The sequence below is a fragment of the Phasianus colchicus genome, chromosome 1 (genome assembly GCF_987193195.1).
Source record: "Phasianus colchicus chromosome 1, bPhaCol1.hap1.1, whole genome shotgun sequence".
Classification (NCBI taxonomy): domain Eukaryota; kingdom Metazoa; phylum Chordata; class Aves; order Galliformes; family Phasianidae; genus Phasianus; species Phasianus colchicus.
The window spans coordinates 66,591,565-66,608,781 of NC_143436.1; the positions used below are offsets into that span (position 1 = coordinate 66,591,565).

Below are 17,217 nucleotides of genomic sequence, written 5' to 3' on the forward strand. Positions count from 1 at the left end.
TTTCGGGTCTATTGTGTTGGGGAGGGGAAGAATAGCAAGAGGGAGAAATCCTGGCTGCTTTTTGATGCAGCCAGACCCTGTTAGCTGAATGGCATTCCTTGTCTTGCAGCCTCCTCCAAGGAAGGAAAAAACCCTCAATCACGGCCAAGTAAAGAGGGATTAAAAATTTTTATGTATTTATTTATTTAATTTCAGGCTATCAGTGAACTATTATTCTACTGAGCCCAGCTGAAAGTATGAAAGTATTTGGATAACCAAGCTGGTAAACCACTACCTTTCTGGGCAGCTCTGAATTTGAGCTGGGTTTCTTGGTGGGTTAGCTGGGCTCCCTGAGTGCTGATGGGGCTGCTGAACTTTCAGTTCATGCTCGCTGTGCAGTGACTGCAAGTTGTGGACAGTGAAGCTGAGTCCAGAAGAATGATAAGAGTTCTGTGGTCCTGTTGATGGGCCCTGAGGTTGTCACTATAGTCAGACTTCTAATCTCCTATCTATTGTTATGAAAAGAACCCCCCCCCAAACACATCTCCTACATATCTCGCTGCTGCAGACCAGATCATGGTCTTGTGACCCACATAGATGATTTTCATGGGAGCCAGTGTTAATTTTACTGCAGACATTATTACAACTGTTGCTCATTTCTCCTCCTCCTCACTTCATGGTGAGCTCCAGGGGAGCACAGAATGGGGACTTCTGTGCACCTCTTCCTACCTTCTCCCTGTTCCGCAGCACTACAGCCCCCCCTCCCCTGTTTCTGAAGCCTTCCCATAAGGAAGTAGTTTTCCATACTGTCACTGTATGTGCTTGGATGTCCTCTTTCTCTCAGGAGTCCCCTTTTTATCTCAGTGACAAGGGAGCTTTGCAGCATTTGGATGACAAGGCACTGATGATTTTTTGAGTTCTAAATAATCAGGACCGAAGGTTTAATTATGGCACTACACATGATATGCACAAGATTTATCACTCTGGTCATGTGAGAGAACAGCACTAGATGAACTTCTTTCTACTAATTAAGCACTGTTTCCCTTCCTCCTCGAAACTGCAAGGAGGTATAAACGTGGAAAATTACTTACGTTAGAGTGAAATGAAGACATTTTTGGAATCTTAAATAATCTCAGTTGAACCTAAATCTTGTGGGCCCATCCTTGTTTTATCCAGCTCAGTTTGCTGGTTTGTAATCCCTTCCTGCTTTGGAGCCTGGAAATGTTCTTGCTCACAATCTCAAAGCAGAGCAGATGTTGCATAAACAGAAAATAGGTTCTGTACACAACCTAATCTAAGCACAAAGCACAGAAAAAGGTTTGAATGAATGCAAGCTAATCATGGCACAAATGTTCTGTACTTTGGGATTTTGGATCAATTTTTTTTTCCAGATATATTCTGCCTAGCAGATCCCAGATACGCCATTCACTTTTTCTGAATGGCAACTCCCACCCGCAGCTTTCTGTGTAGGTTGCTCCAAAAGTAATGCCTCCTACTTATTTCTATGGAAACTATAGCAGATATAAAGACCACAATAACACTATTTGATAAATTCTCAGCTACAAAACACTACTTTGAAACATAGTCACCACCATTAGCTAAGCATTTTTGCCAGCAATGAACGAGAGTCTGCATATTGCACTCCTAAAAATCTGCACTGGTGTGAGTGACCCATTGTTTCACAGCTGCTATGATGGCACCATTACTAGGAGGATGTTGCTCACACAGTCCATCTTCCATCAGCCCAAACAGATGGAAGTCAGAAAGCACCAAATCTGGACTATAGAGTGGGTGTGGTAGGACAATCCAGCCAAAATTGGCAGTGTGCTCCATGGTCTTCCTGGTATGGGACCTGGTGTTATCATGCTGCAAGAGAAAGGTTGTCCTCTTCTCTAGCATGACACTGGAAGTTTGAGACTTCAGCTCAATCAGTGTCACAATGTAGTGGTCAGAGTGGATGGTTTGTCCAGGTTCCAGGAAATCCTTTCCTATCCCAAAAGACAGTGCACATCATTTTAACCAGTGAAGACTTTGTCTCAAACTTTTTCTTTGAATTGGAATTCAAATGTTGCCACTCCATGGACTGCTCTTTTGTCTCTGACTTCTAGTGGTGACACTCTGTCTTATCACCACTAATAATGCAATCCAGGAAACTAACCTTCAGCCACATATTGGTCCAAAAGGTCCTGACAAACCTCTGACATTGTGGGCCAACATAATGAAACAGGAAGCAGTACTCTTGGAGTAACCTTCATAATTTTTTTCAGAATAAGGTAATGCCTGTTAGCTCAAGCTCATCAAAGCAAATGACTGGTAAGAGTTAATCTATTCCATTCTTTCTTGCATGTGTGAATGACTTCTTCATCCAGTGATCTGGTTTTCCTGGCTTAAATTCATCAAAGTCTAGGAATCCATCTTTCAGGTTCCCCCAAGGGAAATAATAAAGCTTAATTACTCATAGTCTCCTTCACCCTGTTGGAATTGGTCTGATAAAGATAACTAACACATGCAGAGTCATTGAGTGTACGGTTTCCCAACAATAGCTTAATAAACTGCCAGGTATGCCCCATGAAAAGGTTAATAAAATTAACCTATTTACCATCCTAATTTTGCTGTAGCTGCTATTCCATCCATTGTTTTCATTAATAAAAGTAAGTGCCATATTTGCAATTTCTATAAAGATACCACATTATTTACAAAAGAATAAGTTGTGGTTGTGCCAACACGCAGTATGCAGAGGCAGTATCTCCACTTACAATAACCTTCTATTAGAAAAACCAACACTGCATGTTGGATATTCTTATTAAGTTCTTCTGGAGAAATCTACACTTTTTTTTTCAACTGTTACCCACAGAGAGTGCATCACATGTACGTTCTATTGCATACATGGTAAAATCACAGCAGTACACAATAGTGTCACATTGTAGTTGATTTTTCTTTTAACATATTCCACAGAGATATTAAGCAGAATTGTAAATGGCTCTCTGGCTCAGGTGCTTGTGCTCTCAAGTCAATGGGTTTTCAGCTACTATGGGCTTTAGTAGAACTTAGTGCTTTCAGAAATATGACACACTGAATGTAACTTTCAGACTTTCTTCATGTTATTAACTTCATCTTTAATTATTATAGGTTAATTATTTAAGCATTCTATTAACTTGGAAATGGAAAGCAGAATGATCAGTTTTGCTTCCTGCTTTTTTTTTTGTGCATTTCCATGATGAAGTCAAGGTTTCAGGCAAGAAGGCAAATATTTTTATGCAGATGCAAAACTAATCAGCCAAACATGAAAATATTCCTACGGGATTTCCTGGAGGCCTTGCTGGGGATACTGCAATGCAAATAACATATAATGCAAATAATAAATAATTTGGCTTGAGTATTGTACAGCAGTGGGATTCAGTTAGGGACCAGAAGTAGCAGGCAATCCACATGAACTAGCACTGCCATCCTTTTTATGATGCTCAGAATAGCGTGATTTTGCTGCCTGGATCTCCTAGCATGCTTTTTTCTTTGCCCTCACAGTATTCTTCTATAATGTACTCCATCAAAATGCATGCTTCCACACAGATGATGTCATTTAAGCGGAAAAGAATTGTAAATCCTTCTTTGCCCTCCTGTAGTTTCTCCTGGGTCGCCAACTGAGCTCAAGCTACTTTTCTTTCCAGCATGATACATAAGCAATCAATATGATTTATTTTCGATATGCATATCAACAGTACTCTGTGTAATTAGAGAGTAGCCAGCTCCAGTCTAATGGTACGCAGCAATTACGTATGGCAAAGCTTTTGGTCTCCTTGATTTGCAATTTCACCAGTGCAAGACACATGACTGAGATGACAGGCCGGGAAGGTTGGCTGTAATGTTAGGAAAATGCAGAAGAGCAAGTTTACTGGGGAGACTACAAATAGCTTTTCTGTTTGCCAGGGTAATGACTTGCAGATAGATAGGCAGCACAGCAACACGATGCTTGTCCTTGTCCCCTCCCAACAGGTGTGTTGTTCAGGGGAGCTCATGAGCTGCTTGGGACCCATGCTGGCATGAAGATTGCCACCTACTTCTGTGGGTGGCATGGCGGGGGGGGGAGGGCGGTGAGGGACGAGAGGGCACAGCTCTCAGTCTCTGCCAAATTCCAGTGAGTTTCCAGCTCTTACAGTGGATGTGCAGGTGTTGGCTCTGACAGTAAAGGTTTGGGATGCAACTGTTTGTTTCTTCTCAGCTACAGTTGAGATCAGAGAGAAGAGGCTAGGCTCATGCTTTTTTTCTTAAGTGTAAAGGAAAGTGTTGGTAGGGGATAAACATCATGATATGAATGCTTCCCCTTTTTTTTTTTTTTTTTTTTTTTGTCTTCTACAACCTTAGGTCTGCTGAGAAAGATACAGGGTCAATTTGCTGTAAGAGTGACTCTTTTTAATTTTTACTGGTTGGGATGTTTACAGTTTTATCATACACGTGGGAAGAAACAAGTACAAAATAAGAGGCATTCTTGACAAAAATTGTTTTTAATTTTGTTTGACTCAATTCTACTTCAGTGCTGAAATAGATTAATTCCCCAACACCATGTCTACAAATTTATCATGCAGTCTTGCAATATGTAATGTCTTTTAAAGCCCCATTCTGAGAATACATGCATGTGTGAGAGTCTTGACCTCCTCTTGCATAAAAATGAGCTTTTACTCCAATGAATTGCAAAGAAAACTTGAAAATAGTGTGGAGGCACCCTAAAGAAGTAAGAGAAAGTTAAAACAAAAGGGTCTTAAATGCATCAGAAGATATCTTTTAGAAGTATATTTTAGGGTCATTTGTTTCTAAACATCACTGCAGCAAATCCTAGAACTTCACTACACTGATGACTTCTGTGTGGTTGGAAGTAGTGGTACTAAATGTATTTTTCAGACTATCCATCTTCTCCTCAAGTCTTTTATTTTGTCCTATCCTAGGACTGTGTGCATCATCCAGGACACAGGGTCTTGCCCTTTCCCAGTGCTCTCTGGTCCCAGGCTGGGGCTGTGCCCTTACTTGGTCCTGTCTTCCCTCTGATCTCAGCTGAACCCAAGAAGGAAGCCCAGGGTGGGTGACAGAGTGGAGCACTTCCAGCCCTGCCTCTCCCCAACACTGGGCTCAACCTCTATCATCTCCCCACGTGCCAAGTACCTTCATTTTCATTCAGCCCCAAGAACAGTGAGTTGTGGTTAAATGCTAGCTGTCTCCTCCTTAAAGTTCTGAGGAGAACAGAAAGCAAATGATATAAAGCATGAAGTAAGTATTTAAGTAAATGTTTTAATCTCACTTGAGGCAGTTTAAGAAAATAACAAAAACGTACCACATATGTTTTTCTGCACATAATCATTGTTGTCATTTGCCTTTGTTGTCAGCAGAATTAAGCAGCATGTTTTCGGAAAGGTTGTGCTTGAGATTCAGCAGTAAACCTCAGCTCATGGCATAGGCACTCAGCCTTGGCTAAGGCAGCCTGCAGCACCTGAGCTGCTCTGTGGAGCCCATAGTTTTAAGAACAGCCACTGCATGCTGAACAATCACCCAATCTTGCCCAAAATGTGAATTTAGATCACAAATGCTAATTCTTCAATTTCATCTGAAAGTATAGCTTGCCAAATTTTAGCCTGTTTCTGATTCACAAAGGAATGGAAATGATGCAGGATCACTCACTGTATTGCTTTTTAGAGATAACATACTGTTATCCAAAACAGAAAAAGAAAAAAGAAATTCTGTCCCAAATTGGCTTGTATTCAAAATTCTGTGCAAAAGTTTCAATGTTTGAGTAGAATTTTGTTTCACCAGACAGTGTAGCTATGATCTTCTTCATTAAATGGAAAAAAGCAGCAGCAGCATTCGGTGCATTATCAACTAATACTGTTTAAAGAAAAATAAAAATAACCAATTGATAGCAATTTGCAGTTCATTTCTTGCCTTCTGTAACCAAATTTCTTACAGTTTAGGAAATTCAGGACTATTTTCATTTTTATAAGAAAGGAACATCCATTCAACAGACAATAAAAGCTGTTTTAAACCTGTTAAATACTGTGAAATAGATGTGTACAGCTAATTAAGGTATGTGTTGAATAGTAATTATGTCATCCTGAGGGATTTACAAATACAGTCTAGTTAAAATTTGATTCAATCTTCTATCATTCACAGAAGGTACAAATTATTATTCATTTAGTGTTCTCTGATTTCAGTTCTAAAGGTAATCCAGAAAAAAGGGAGAGGGATTTCTGTTTTATCAGCATTGTTTAAGAACTAAGATCCCTTAATTATCACACTGTACCAATAATCTGCTACCAACTTACTGAAGCAGTCACTTTGAAACTAACAATTTACCCTGCAAGCAGAGAAAGATATAAGAAAAAGTGTTTAGTCAGCAAGCGAATATACCAAATTGTATGTTTTGTCTTTTGTTGGTGCTAATGTTTCTGAGATGTGCAATCGTGAGTCACTTACACAATACCTTTCAATCAAAAGCATCAAAGCAAATGAGAAAGATATCACAAGAGAAAAAAAAAGGCAAAGGTGACATAAAGCTATGCATCCCATTGTTTCCAGCTCCGGAGCCTTTTTCCAGGCTCTTACTTCTTAAGAAACACTAGTAGACTCTTTGCTTTACTCACTTGTGTAATTTTTTATCATTGTAACAAAGAGTTCTGATCACCTTATAAAGTAGTATAGATTCTTTTACAAGAAAGATATTTATAATGACCGTAAAAGAAAAACTTCACTATGTTTCCAAATTACAGTAGTAATTGGTATATCCCAGTAGTTACATTTAAACCAGCCTAAAATGAAACAAAATGTTTTATGAAATATTTTTACATCTTGAAATGAAGACTGTAGGTTTCAAAGGAACTGTGAGAATTCTCAGGAGGCCAGAAGACTCCAGGAGCTAATGGTGGCACGGTAGAAACGTTACTTTTTCTGTTCTGCTCAGTTCGGAGGCCCAGCCTCTGTCTGCTCTGACTTCTGTTCTTTGCATCTGAGCTGTCAGGAAAGTTTTGTCAAAACTGTAGTTCTTTCTTGATTTTTGTTGTTGTTGTTGTTTGTTTTGTTGCATTTCAACTTTTTAAGCTTTTGCCTCAAAATTTCCATGCTAAACCGAATTGCTCTCCTTTAAAAAACAAACAAACAAAAAAAACCAACTATCCAGTACTCTAATTACCAAAGACATCAGATATTACTCGAGGTTTTCCGTGTGAGCTAAAAGTACATAATCCATGTGGTTATCTGAGCAGTTGTTTGGGCTTCTGTGTAAGTAATTTCCAGTGTATTTAGACTGGATATATTTCTTGTGCAGTTTTATGGACAGATGTTTGCCTGCACTCCTTGTACAGTACATTTTCATATTGATATCACTGTGTCTAATTTTATATGTTTAGCTACTTTATGAAGTTGAACGTTTTTTGAAAAGCAGTTCAGAAGTAAAACGTAATTAGCAATGTTCTTATGTCTCTAGCCTAAGTGGCATTTTGGTAAGGTGAATAGAAGAACCTGCGTTATCTGTAGTTGGTTGTTGGTTGGGTTGGGTTGAGTGTTTTGGAGGGAGACAAATAACTTCGACATTTCTAATTTTCTTTGCATTTCCCATCACATTTGAGTTTTTGACACAACTGCTTGCTTACAGTAAGGTCTGGAGAACTGTCCATTGGAAAACCAGTGTCCTAATTGTTCCTTGCAGTTTGGAGGAATATTTAGACATTTTTTCATACAGACTCTTAGAATGCTTTACAGAAGTAGGAAATATTGTATTGTGAACAGGGTTTCCGGGTCTTAGCAAGATAAAAAAATGTTGCTTCTTATCTGTGATTTGAAAAGAGATGAAGGGTCAGTGAGTTAGAGATATATGAAATCTATTGCACATTTAGTAGGAGCTGCAGGGGAGGAGTGTTTCTCACTGGTGGGTTGTTTGAGTGGAAGGGGAGAGAAAGAGGCAGCTTCTAAGTGAAGGGGAAAAACTGGAAAAAAATGTCAAGTAAAATCAGATAAATCTTTAAATCTTAAAGAAACAGCCACACAGCTTTGAGATGGCTGCTGAAAAGAAGAGAGCACACCAAATTGTCTGAGGGCAGATGTAAACATTTTCCTGTTGATGCTTTGGGACTTAAAAACATCATGTCCTTTGTACCTTTCAAGTTAGCTGGGAGAAGAGAAAGGGATGACTTCTTTAACCACCTGTGATTTTGGAGGATTGTACAGAAATGCAAGTCAGTCTGCTGGGCTCTAAGCATAGCTCAGCTGGGGCTCATCTTGTCTTCCCAAATGCCTAAGGGAAGTTGTGTCAGGAACTAGAAATGTCCTGGAGTTGGTCAGAGGAGTTGTGTTAGGAACTGGAAATCTATTGGAGGTGGTCTGGGGAAGATTTCAGTTATTCATTTGGACACTTTTCTTCTCAGCAGCAAGAACTCTGAAGATGAGCAGTGTTTGATTTCAGGATCCACCCATGCCAAACTTGATGGTAGTGGCTAGTTGGTCTTCAACCAGAGAAACGATACTCCTCCTCATCTTTCTAAGCATATTCATATCTGACTTCCATGTGATGTAAATTGCAGGAGCTGCTGGCTCACTGCTGGTGCTCCAGCTGGGGGTGGAGAAGATGACTGTTGCTGACTGACCTGCCATCTTCTGTGGAAGGCAGAAGAAAGCTGTTTTAAGTACCTTTTCTATATCACAGTGGCAGTGGATGCATTTGGTCACCACAGTGAGCTGTGTTGATCTTAATTGGCACACCAGCATTTGTGTCACCTTTATTCACAATTCATTCACAGCAGTCCGAGGCACGTAAGGAGTATGATTTGAGTCAATGAGAGGTGCATGTCTTATATAGAGAAGAGTGATGTACATCTCACAGGTCTGAGAGTCAGGTCTATGAAGTTAGACCCTAATATTCAAGAGAGTTTACTAACTGTTGGAGAAAAATTTGTTACAGTTTTCTTTTTCTGTATTTAGAGTACATTGAGAATGCATGACCTGTCTTTCCTTTTACACACTAATGTTGAAGGTCTTCTATGTTAATAGTCTCAAGTTGCACCAGGGGAAGTTTAGGTTAGATGTTAGGATGAATATCTTCATAGAGAGGGTGGTCAAGCATTGAAATGGGCTGCCTAAAGTGACGGAGTCCCTATCCCTGCTGGTATTTAAGAGACGTGTGGATGTGTCACTGAGGAACACGTTTTAGTGATGGTCGCAGCAGTTTGGGTTGGTGGTTGGACTTGGTCACCTTGAAGGTCTTTTCCAACCTAGACAGTTCTATGATTCTGTGTTTAACTGACTCAGGAATTTGAAGCTCTATGTAGAACAGCGTGGCAAGTCCCTTTAGACTTTATGGAAGTCCAGATTTGTTTGCCATAAAGCACTAATATGAATGAATATGAATATTGGACAGTTCATTTTCCAGAAGGTGCTGAAGAGTGCTTCCTAGTGAAGATTTTTACAGTGAAGTTAAGCACCATGAAGTCTTCAACTATACTCGAGCTGCTGTCACTTATATATAGGCAATGAGTTATTGTTTTGCATCAAAAAGTGATAACAGCTTCTGCTTCAGAATTTATTACACAGGAGGATTTCTTTGAGAGCATGATGTCTCTTTGAGACAAAGAGATGAAGAACTGCTCAGTTGAACTTGTATTGTTGTAACAGAAATAGTGGAAAGATTGTCTTCTCAGTTCTTGAATGTAAGCACAGATTTCCCTCTTTTACAGGCTAGTAATTGGGCTAAAGTTTTGGACTTGCACAGTTAAAGCTTGAATCTTGCTTTTGCACAGTAGAGTGCAAGTGTCTGCAGTAGCTGCTAGTGCCCTTAGAATCATTTGTTGCTGAGTCTTTAATATTAAGAGATTTCAAAAATCATGCTTGTATTTTAGAGCTGGTGGAATGGCTGAGGAATTTACATCTAGCAGAATATGCATTCCATGTAATTTGGATTTAATGACTTAACATAACATAGGCAAAAGTGTTTCTGAGGATGTGAGTTTTCCGTGACAATCCATGTTCCATGACAGTAGACATTTCATCTTAATTTTTGGTTGCATGCTAAGAAATCAGTATGTAAAGCAAAAGTGAGGAGATACTGAAAAGAAAAGCATCAGAGAAGTTGCATAGTCGTTTAGTGGGTTGGCATTTAAAACTGGCATATGTTCCTGAGTGTGAAAAGGCTTCAGAACTGGGGCAATTCACAAATCCCTTCTTCCCTTTCAACAGCTAATTCAGAGGCAAAAGTCGTGTGAGCAGCCCCCTGGAAAGAGGAGCAAGGGCAGTTTGTGACAGAATTGAGTGGAGATGATCCCAAGCTGAAAGCCAAAACAGGATCTTCATTTAAATTCATCAAGTGATCTGGAATTTTATTCCAGCACCTAACACAGGTAAGAAACTTCCACAGAGTGTGGGCATACATTTCCCAAGGCATTAGAATGTGTGAATTCATCAAGAGTTTCAGGTTTTGAAACTGGGAACGTGGTGCCAGTTACGAATACCAGACTTTTTTGTAGTTTTGATAGACCTTTAGGTATCTCTAACTAAAGATTTAGATTTAGGTTGGATGTCAGGGGGAAATTCTTTACAAAGAGAGTGGTGAGGTACTGCAACAGTCTTCCCAGAGAGGTTGTGGATGCCCCATCCCTGGAGGTGTTCAAGGCCAGATTGGATGGGGCCCTGGGCAGCTTGGTCTAGCATTAGGTGGGAAGGTTGGTGGCCCTGCATGTGGCAAGGAGGTTGGAGATTCATGGTCTTTGAGGTCCTTCCAACCCTGACCATTCTGTGATTCTGTGATCTTTGTCAGCTAACTCAGGTCACAGAGCCATGGTGCTTTTGTCAGCAATTCTGCAGTAGTAAATATAGAGTAAATCTGAAATCCACAAACATGTCCAAGAGAAAAACAGTGTCTTAGATGTCATTTCCATTTAAGCGAAGTTCCATTCCAGAAGAAAAATGAGCTAAACAAGAGGTCTACATGGAGGTGGTAACTGTTGTTGGTTCTTCGCTCCTTGCTGAAACTTATTCCTGGAGAAAATAAATTTGGTCCCGAACTGTGTTGCTCTACAGAAAAAAAAGACCTTTGAAATTGCAGCTTGCTTATTGAAATATTGCAAGAGATTTGACCAAGAGAGAGACTGCTCACACCATCCAGGCTGGGTCAGCTGCAGAGAGCTGTGTGGCAAAATGATTTTTGTGGGCTGATAGGAAGAACCCTTCAGAAGGAAAAGAGGGCTGCAATTAACTCCATGTTTAAGGTCCTTACACTGAAGCTTCTTCCTTGCTCTTTTTCAGTCTCTTAAAGCTTTCATATTTGCTCTTGGGCATGAGCTGCCAGATTCCTAGGCAGATCTGGGCTTTCCTTGTTCCTTTATAGAGTTAAGAACTGTGGAGTCCGTGTAAAAAGCCCTGCCATACTGGTTACTTGAGAAGTCATGTTCAGTGGGAGTGAGGATGTACTCAGTATATACTCACTGGAGGGACAGTATATTTTGGATCATTGAAACTGACAGCTCCTTTTCTCCAATCATCATTTTATCAGGAGTGAACAAGACAGTATGTACTTGTATTCTCTGCAGTTCAGTTTCAGAGGTAGGTCTTCAGGGCAGTAATATTCTTCTTCCTCAGTTGACATACCCTCAGGAACTTTGTATTGAGGTGTGGGCTGTGCAGTGAATGCGTACAGAATGTGTCCTGTTCTGCCCCTGCCTTCCTCAAGTGCTGTTTCTTGTAAGTGTATGATGCTTAAACATAGCACTACATGGATTCTGCTGTCGGAGAAGACCCACCCTGGAAATGGGGAGCTGCCTCTGCAGCTGCATGGGCAGCAGGAGCCAGGGCGCTTCCTTGGTGCAGCAGTCAACAAAACAGCTTTTTTGGCAGATAGCGTCCTTATTCTTTAATCATTAGCCCTAATGAAGGTGTTTTGTTATATTAAAAGAAAAAAAAAAAAGAAAAAAAAAAAGAAGAAGAAGGAAAAAAGAGACTGAGAAAGAAAAGAAAAAAAGATGCAGCCAAAAATGAGAAAAGATCAGGAATACTTGGGATTATCTCTGTGCCGTCTCTCAGGTCCAGTGACAACACGACTACAATGGGTAGCTTTCAGGACTGCATATGGTCTTCCTTCCGAGGGAGTTGATTAAGCGACTCCGGATGAAATTGAAATCCTGTGATTTGACCTTTGTCTGGCCTGGGAGGGCTGCAATTCGCATAACAATTTCCTTTTGTTCTTTGTTTGGAGTTATTAATCCAACATGAGCCTCGAATTAATCAGGGGTAGTGCGTTGTTACATTTCTAATTCACAGCTCCACTGCTTGTGTCTTTTTTAATTAAGGCCGAATGATAGCAGGCCTTAGCCCCTGATTGCAACACTTACTAACCACACATTGAGGGATGAAGAGGCTAAATAGGCAGAATGAGATTACTTCAAGGTTTCACTTAATTGTTTTCTTCCTTTAAGTAAAGAGCATTGAATGAACATTGTTAATGCCAAGCTGGGAGTATTTCTTTTATATGTGTGTTATATGTGTATGTGTGTGTGTACTGGAGTGGGGGAGGATGTAACGGGTGCAGTGAGGACTCAGAGCTCTAATGGCTTAAAGGGTTTGTAAAATTGAAGCCTTTGGTTATTGATTTATACCATTCCTCCCATCTCCCCCGGGGGGGGGGGGGGGGAGGGTGAGGGTAGCGTGTGGAGCTGTAAGGGAAGAAGGAAAAGAGTGAAATCATTAAACTTGAGTTTCCTGCGTGTATTTGCTCATATTGTGTTTGAACCCATTTGTTTACATAGCTTCTCTTGCTGTTTCTGAGTGCTTCAAAGGTAGAAAATGCAAGAAAATTGAAGTCAATCAGAGATGCTAAATAAATGTCTTGAGACATGCAAAGCTCTCCAAAGGCAGCAAACAGTAATAATGCTAATAAAATAAAGGCAAGCAAGTTGTGTCACACACCAGAGTTTCTTCACACTGAAGGATGTTTGAGTCATGTTTCAAAAGCTGTTTGCAAATTTTCATTGTTGGAGCAGTTCAGGGCCACAAAGGCTCAGGTGCTATAGCAAGGAAGTGGTGTAGGTGATCTCAGTTAGATTCAGTTATCTCAGCCTGTGCCAGATATGCTGGAAAAGAAAGTGCAGTGGATGCTCAGCCTCAGCATGTTTATTTGTACAAATAGTTCCATTTGAAAAAAAAAAATAAATGGCAGTGAGGCAGAATGGGATAGAAAGGAGTGCTGGATTTACATTGCAGGATCAGGTCCGGTGCTTTGGTTTCCTATGGTGCATTACATTGGATATGACTGTTAAGGAGAAATGTTAATATTTAAGGTCCCAGATCTCCAATTGGTGAATGCACCATATTCAATTTGCGTTCTTGTGCCTGCAGGATCAGATAGAGCACAGTGATTGTGGGAAACTAACTATTTCTGAGTTGTTTCATCCATCTAGAGAGCTGGATGACTGGGGGAAGTGCTTGTGTGGAAGAGTTAATGTTTCTGCGTAGTGTGGTAAGCCAGTGGTAATCATAGCAAGCTGCCCAGATACAGAGCTGCTGTTCTGACTCTGGCATGGGATGCACAGAGCAGCAGCGCTCTACTTGCTTGTCTGAATTCTCAGTGTGCTGTGCCTGTTCTGTGCAGGATTCTCTAAGAATACAATGAAGAAGCCTCTAGATAAATTAGGCAAAAGTAGAATACAACCTCCAAAGGAGAAAAATGCTCCAGGTAAGAGCTTCTCTCTATGTTTGGAAGTATAAGTTGTGAATCAATTTACTTTTTTAAATGAGCCTGAAAAGAACAGGCTATCTATTCAAACTTCCATAGAAATATATGTACTATTTGGAAACAAAAGCAAACATACAAATCTATAGGTTTGGCATGCACTTGGCACAGAGAAGCATGAAGAACTCTACTTTCCATCCTCAGTCATGTCAGCACAGGATTCACACTGAATTAGTTTCACAGGTTGAAAGCCGTTTTCTTGACTTTCCTGCTCTTTTCTTATGTATTGCTTGATCCTGTTTCAGCTACTTCTGTAAGGTTGCCAGCTCCTATGCACAGGGGGAAGTCAATGGGAGAAGAGATGCTCAGCATTTGTTGCAGTGTGGCTTCCTTACTGGCAATTCGAGTACGTTCCACATAGTTGTTTTTCAGAACCAGTTTTGATGTTTTCATGCTGAATAACATTCTGCAAGTACTGCTATTGAATCAAACTTTGAACAGAGAGAATAGTATTAAGTACGAGTAAGCACATCAGAGTCTGACCAACAATCATTTATTATTTTTTTTCTTTCCATGTAAAGATTGAATACTTCGCATTTGTCCACCTTGTTTTTTTTTCTTAGAAATCTCTGCAGACCAAAGTATGTCTGTTTAGCAGATGCAATTCCAGAATTGATGCCTACTTTGGCTGTTGTTTTTTGTCTTATCTGCATGCTTCTTTTTTTAACTGTTATCTGAAGATTCACTATAGTTGATTTAAAGCTGTCACATTACACATTGAAAGGGTTTCAGGATGAAGGGGTACATGCGTGTTTCTTGTGAGTATTTCATATAAGATTGTAAAATCCAGTACCCAATCTAAATATACCCATCTAATAACAGTGGTAATTAGAATGGGTATATTTGTAAGTGCCTCAAAAATCTCCTTTTCCTTGTTCTTATAGAGGAAGGTGTTCATCATTAATCTATTCTAAGTCCCTCCTAAGCAAAACCAAATCACTGAAGTGCAATCCCTGCTAGTGCTTGCGAGAGGGTGGCTTCTTGCAGGGCTGCTGTGGGTCCAGGTCACTGTCAGCCCTCCTCTTACGGGGCCGCCGGGCCCTTGCAGGTGAGTGGCCAGGAGCGGAGGGGCTGCTGCCCTGGGCAGAGCGACCTGATGCTGCTGCCTGCTCCGTCTCCTCGTGGGGCTCCTCGAGTTCCGTGGGCATGAGCGCAGCAGGGGTGTGACTGGGATCCCCACAGAGGACAGCCTGCGGTGTGCTGGGCTGCTCCTCTCTGATGAGATTTTCAGTGCTGTCACTGGGTCCAGACCTTGATGTAACGGTCCCTGGTGGGGAGGCTGCGGGGCCAGGGCTGGCCACCACGCTGTCCTCCTGCCCCCTGGCCGCAGGGCCCTCCTCCTGCCCTCCGGACACGTGGACGCCCTGGAGGCCGCGCTGCCCGTGTGCCTCCTCGCCCCACTGGCTCACAAGGGCGTCCACAAGGCCCTGGATGAGCGTCTCCGCTCTGTCCCCCAGGGCAGGCCGCAGCAGCTGGATCAGGGCCTCGCGGTCCAGCCCGATGTGACACAGGGCGTTCAGGATGAGGTTCTGCACCGCCATTGCCTCCCACCACTGTGCTCCGAAGATGTTTCTCAGCTCCTGGCGCAGCCATGGCAGCACAGGGTCGAGCATCTCCTGGTGCTGCCTGAACAGGGCTGCCCACACCTCCATCAGGAGACCGCCCACCATAGGCCTTTCCTCTGCCTCCTCATCCTCCTGCTCCTCCGGCAGCAGCAGAAAGGGTGGAGGGGATGTCGCATCGTGCTGGGGGCTGTAGATGTGGGCGATGCCTGCCTGGAAGGAGGCAGGAACTGGTGGTGCTGGGGGACGGATGATGAAATCCAGGTCGTTGTCGTCATCCCACTCAGCAACCTTGACCACTGTCATTATCCTCCTGCAGAGCGGGCAGGTCTCTTTCTGCTTGGCCCACCGCAGGATGCAGCCGAGGCAGAACTCGTGACGGCACGGCACTGCGTAGGCAATGTCCTTTCGCACGTCACGGCAGATGGGACATGTCCACGCCTCCTCTGCTGCCATGGTCTTCACGCTGTGGCCTGATGGGGAGTGAAGATGAGTTGCTCTCCCTCACCAGCACCTCAGTGTTGAAAGTTGAGCACTGCAAGAGGGAGAGAGGTCACAGTCATCCCTTGTTGCAGGGACAGATGGAAGCAATGTCGTGGTCATAAAATTATAGAATTGTTAAAGTTGTATAACATTTCTCAGTTCATCTGGTGCAACCATCAACCCATCACCGCCATGTCCACTAAGCCATGTCCCTCAGTGTCACCCCTTTATGTTTCTTCATCCCTGGCCTTGAGATATGGTGACTTTGCCACTTTCCCGAGGAAACTGTTCTGACGCATGATCACTCTTTCTAAGTTTTTCTTGATATCCAAGAGGAACCTCCCCCGGGTCCCCTCAGCAGAATATCGTCCCAGACCCAATCTTCTGCTGCCCCATCCCCCACACCCCACAGGGACAGACTGCTGCCCTGGCCGTGGCAGCTCTCTCCATCCCTTTGGTTACCCCATTACCATGTCTCCCCACCCAGCTCACCTGTGCTGCTGCAAGTGCACCCCGTGGGGCCCCGGCTGCCTGAGCGAGGCAGGCCAGGGGATGGCTGTATATGGAAGGGCACTGAAAGCAGCTGCCAGCAGTCCCCAAAGCACAGCCCAACACACAATTAAAATCCTCACTCCACCTCCAAGCCGCACGCACTCGCTCGGCAGGAGTCCAGGCACGAGAGTGAGTGGGCCAGGCCCTGCCAGCGCCCAAAGCTCGGTGGCATCACAGCCTGTTGCTCAGTGATGTCACCGCAGTCCGTGTGCCCTCACAGGCACTGCATTCATGTGTCTGACATGGAGCATTGCTCATATGAGGAGAGGGTAAGAGACCTGGAACTCTTCAGCACTGAGAAGACAGAGGGGGGATCTTATTAATGCTTGTAAATGCCTAATGGAAGAGAGTCAAGGGAGTGTGGCCGTACTTTTTTCAGTGATTTCCGGTGACAGAACAAGGGGCAATGGGGAAAAACTGGAACATGGGAAGTTCCATCTGAATATGAGGAACAAGTTCTTTCCTTTGAGGATGACAAACAGTAGAATAGGCTGCCCAGAGTGGTTGTGGAGTTGTCATGTCTCCTTCTCTGGAGATATTCAGAAACCGTCAAAGGGCTGCTATGGATCCAGGTCACTGCCAGCCCTCCTCTTATGGGGCCACAGGGCCCTTACAGGTGAGTGGCCAAGAGCAGAGGGGCTGTTGCTCTGGGCAGAGGGACTTGCTGCTGCCACGTACTGAATTTTTCACTAACACGTGCAAAAACAGTTTTCCTCATTGTCTGAGTTTTTGTCTTCTTCCTTTGGGAATGCTTGGTCAATCCTTCCCTCATTTCCTGTTCTGTAAGTATCACCCTTGTCTTTTTTTTCTTTCAATCTCTTCCATTGTCAGTTTGGAAATATCTTTCTTCCTAGAATGGGCATTTTTCACTGGTAATCACATTTCGCTCTTCTC

General features: G+C 42.6%; 2 protein-coding genes across 8 annotated transcripts in view; one reads left to right on the forward strand and one right to left on the reverse strand.

Annotated features, from left to right (window-relative positions):
• Window positions 1–17,217, forward strand: part of SOX5 (SRY-box transcription factor 5) — a 632,328-nt gene that overhangs the window by 288,915 nt on the left and 326,196 nt on the right. For 6 of the 7 annotated variants that reach the window (XM_090146153.1, XM_090146149.1, XM_090146142.1 and 3 more), the window contains one exon: window positions 10,183–10,343. The exons of the other annotated variant lie outside the window; for it this stretch is intronic. The gene's annotated coding sequence lies outside the window, so the exon portion shown is untranslated. The remainder of the gene's footprint in view (window positions 1–10,182; window positions 10,344–17,217) is intronic. 7 annotated transcript variants of the gene reach the window in all.
• Window positions 11,840–16,593, reverse strand: LOC149919681 (E3 ubiquitin-protein ligase Topors-like). The gene is made up of 2 exons (XM_090146207.1): window positions 16,264–16,593; window positions 11,840–15,823 (listed from the first exon to the last, which is right to left on the reverse strand). Exon 2 carries the CDS (start codon window positions 15,742–15,744, stop codon window positions 14,683–14,685), a length of 1,062 nt encoding a protein of 353 aa, XP_090002333.1. The 5' UTR covers window positions 15,745–15,823; window positions 16,264–16,593; the 3' UTR covers window positions 11,840–14,682.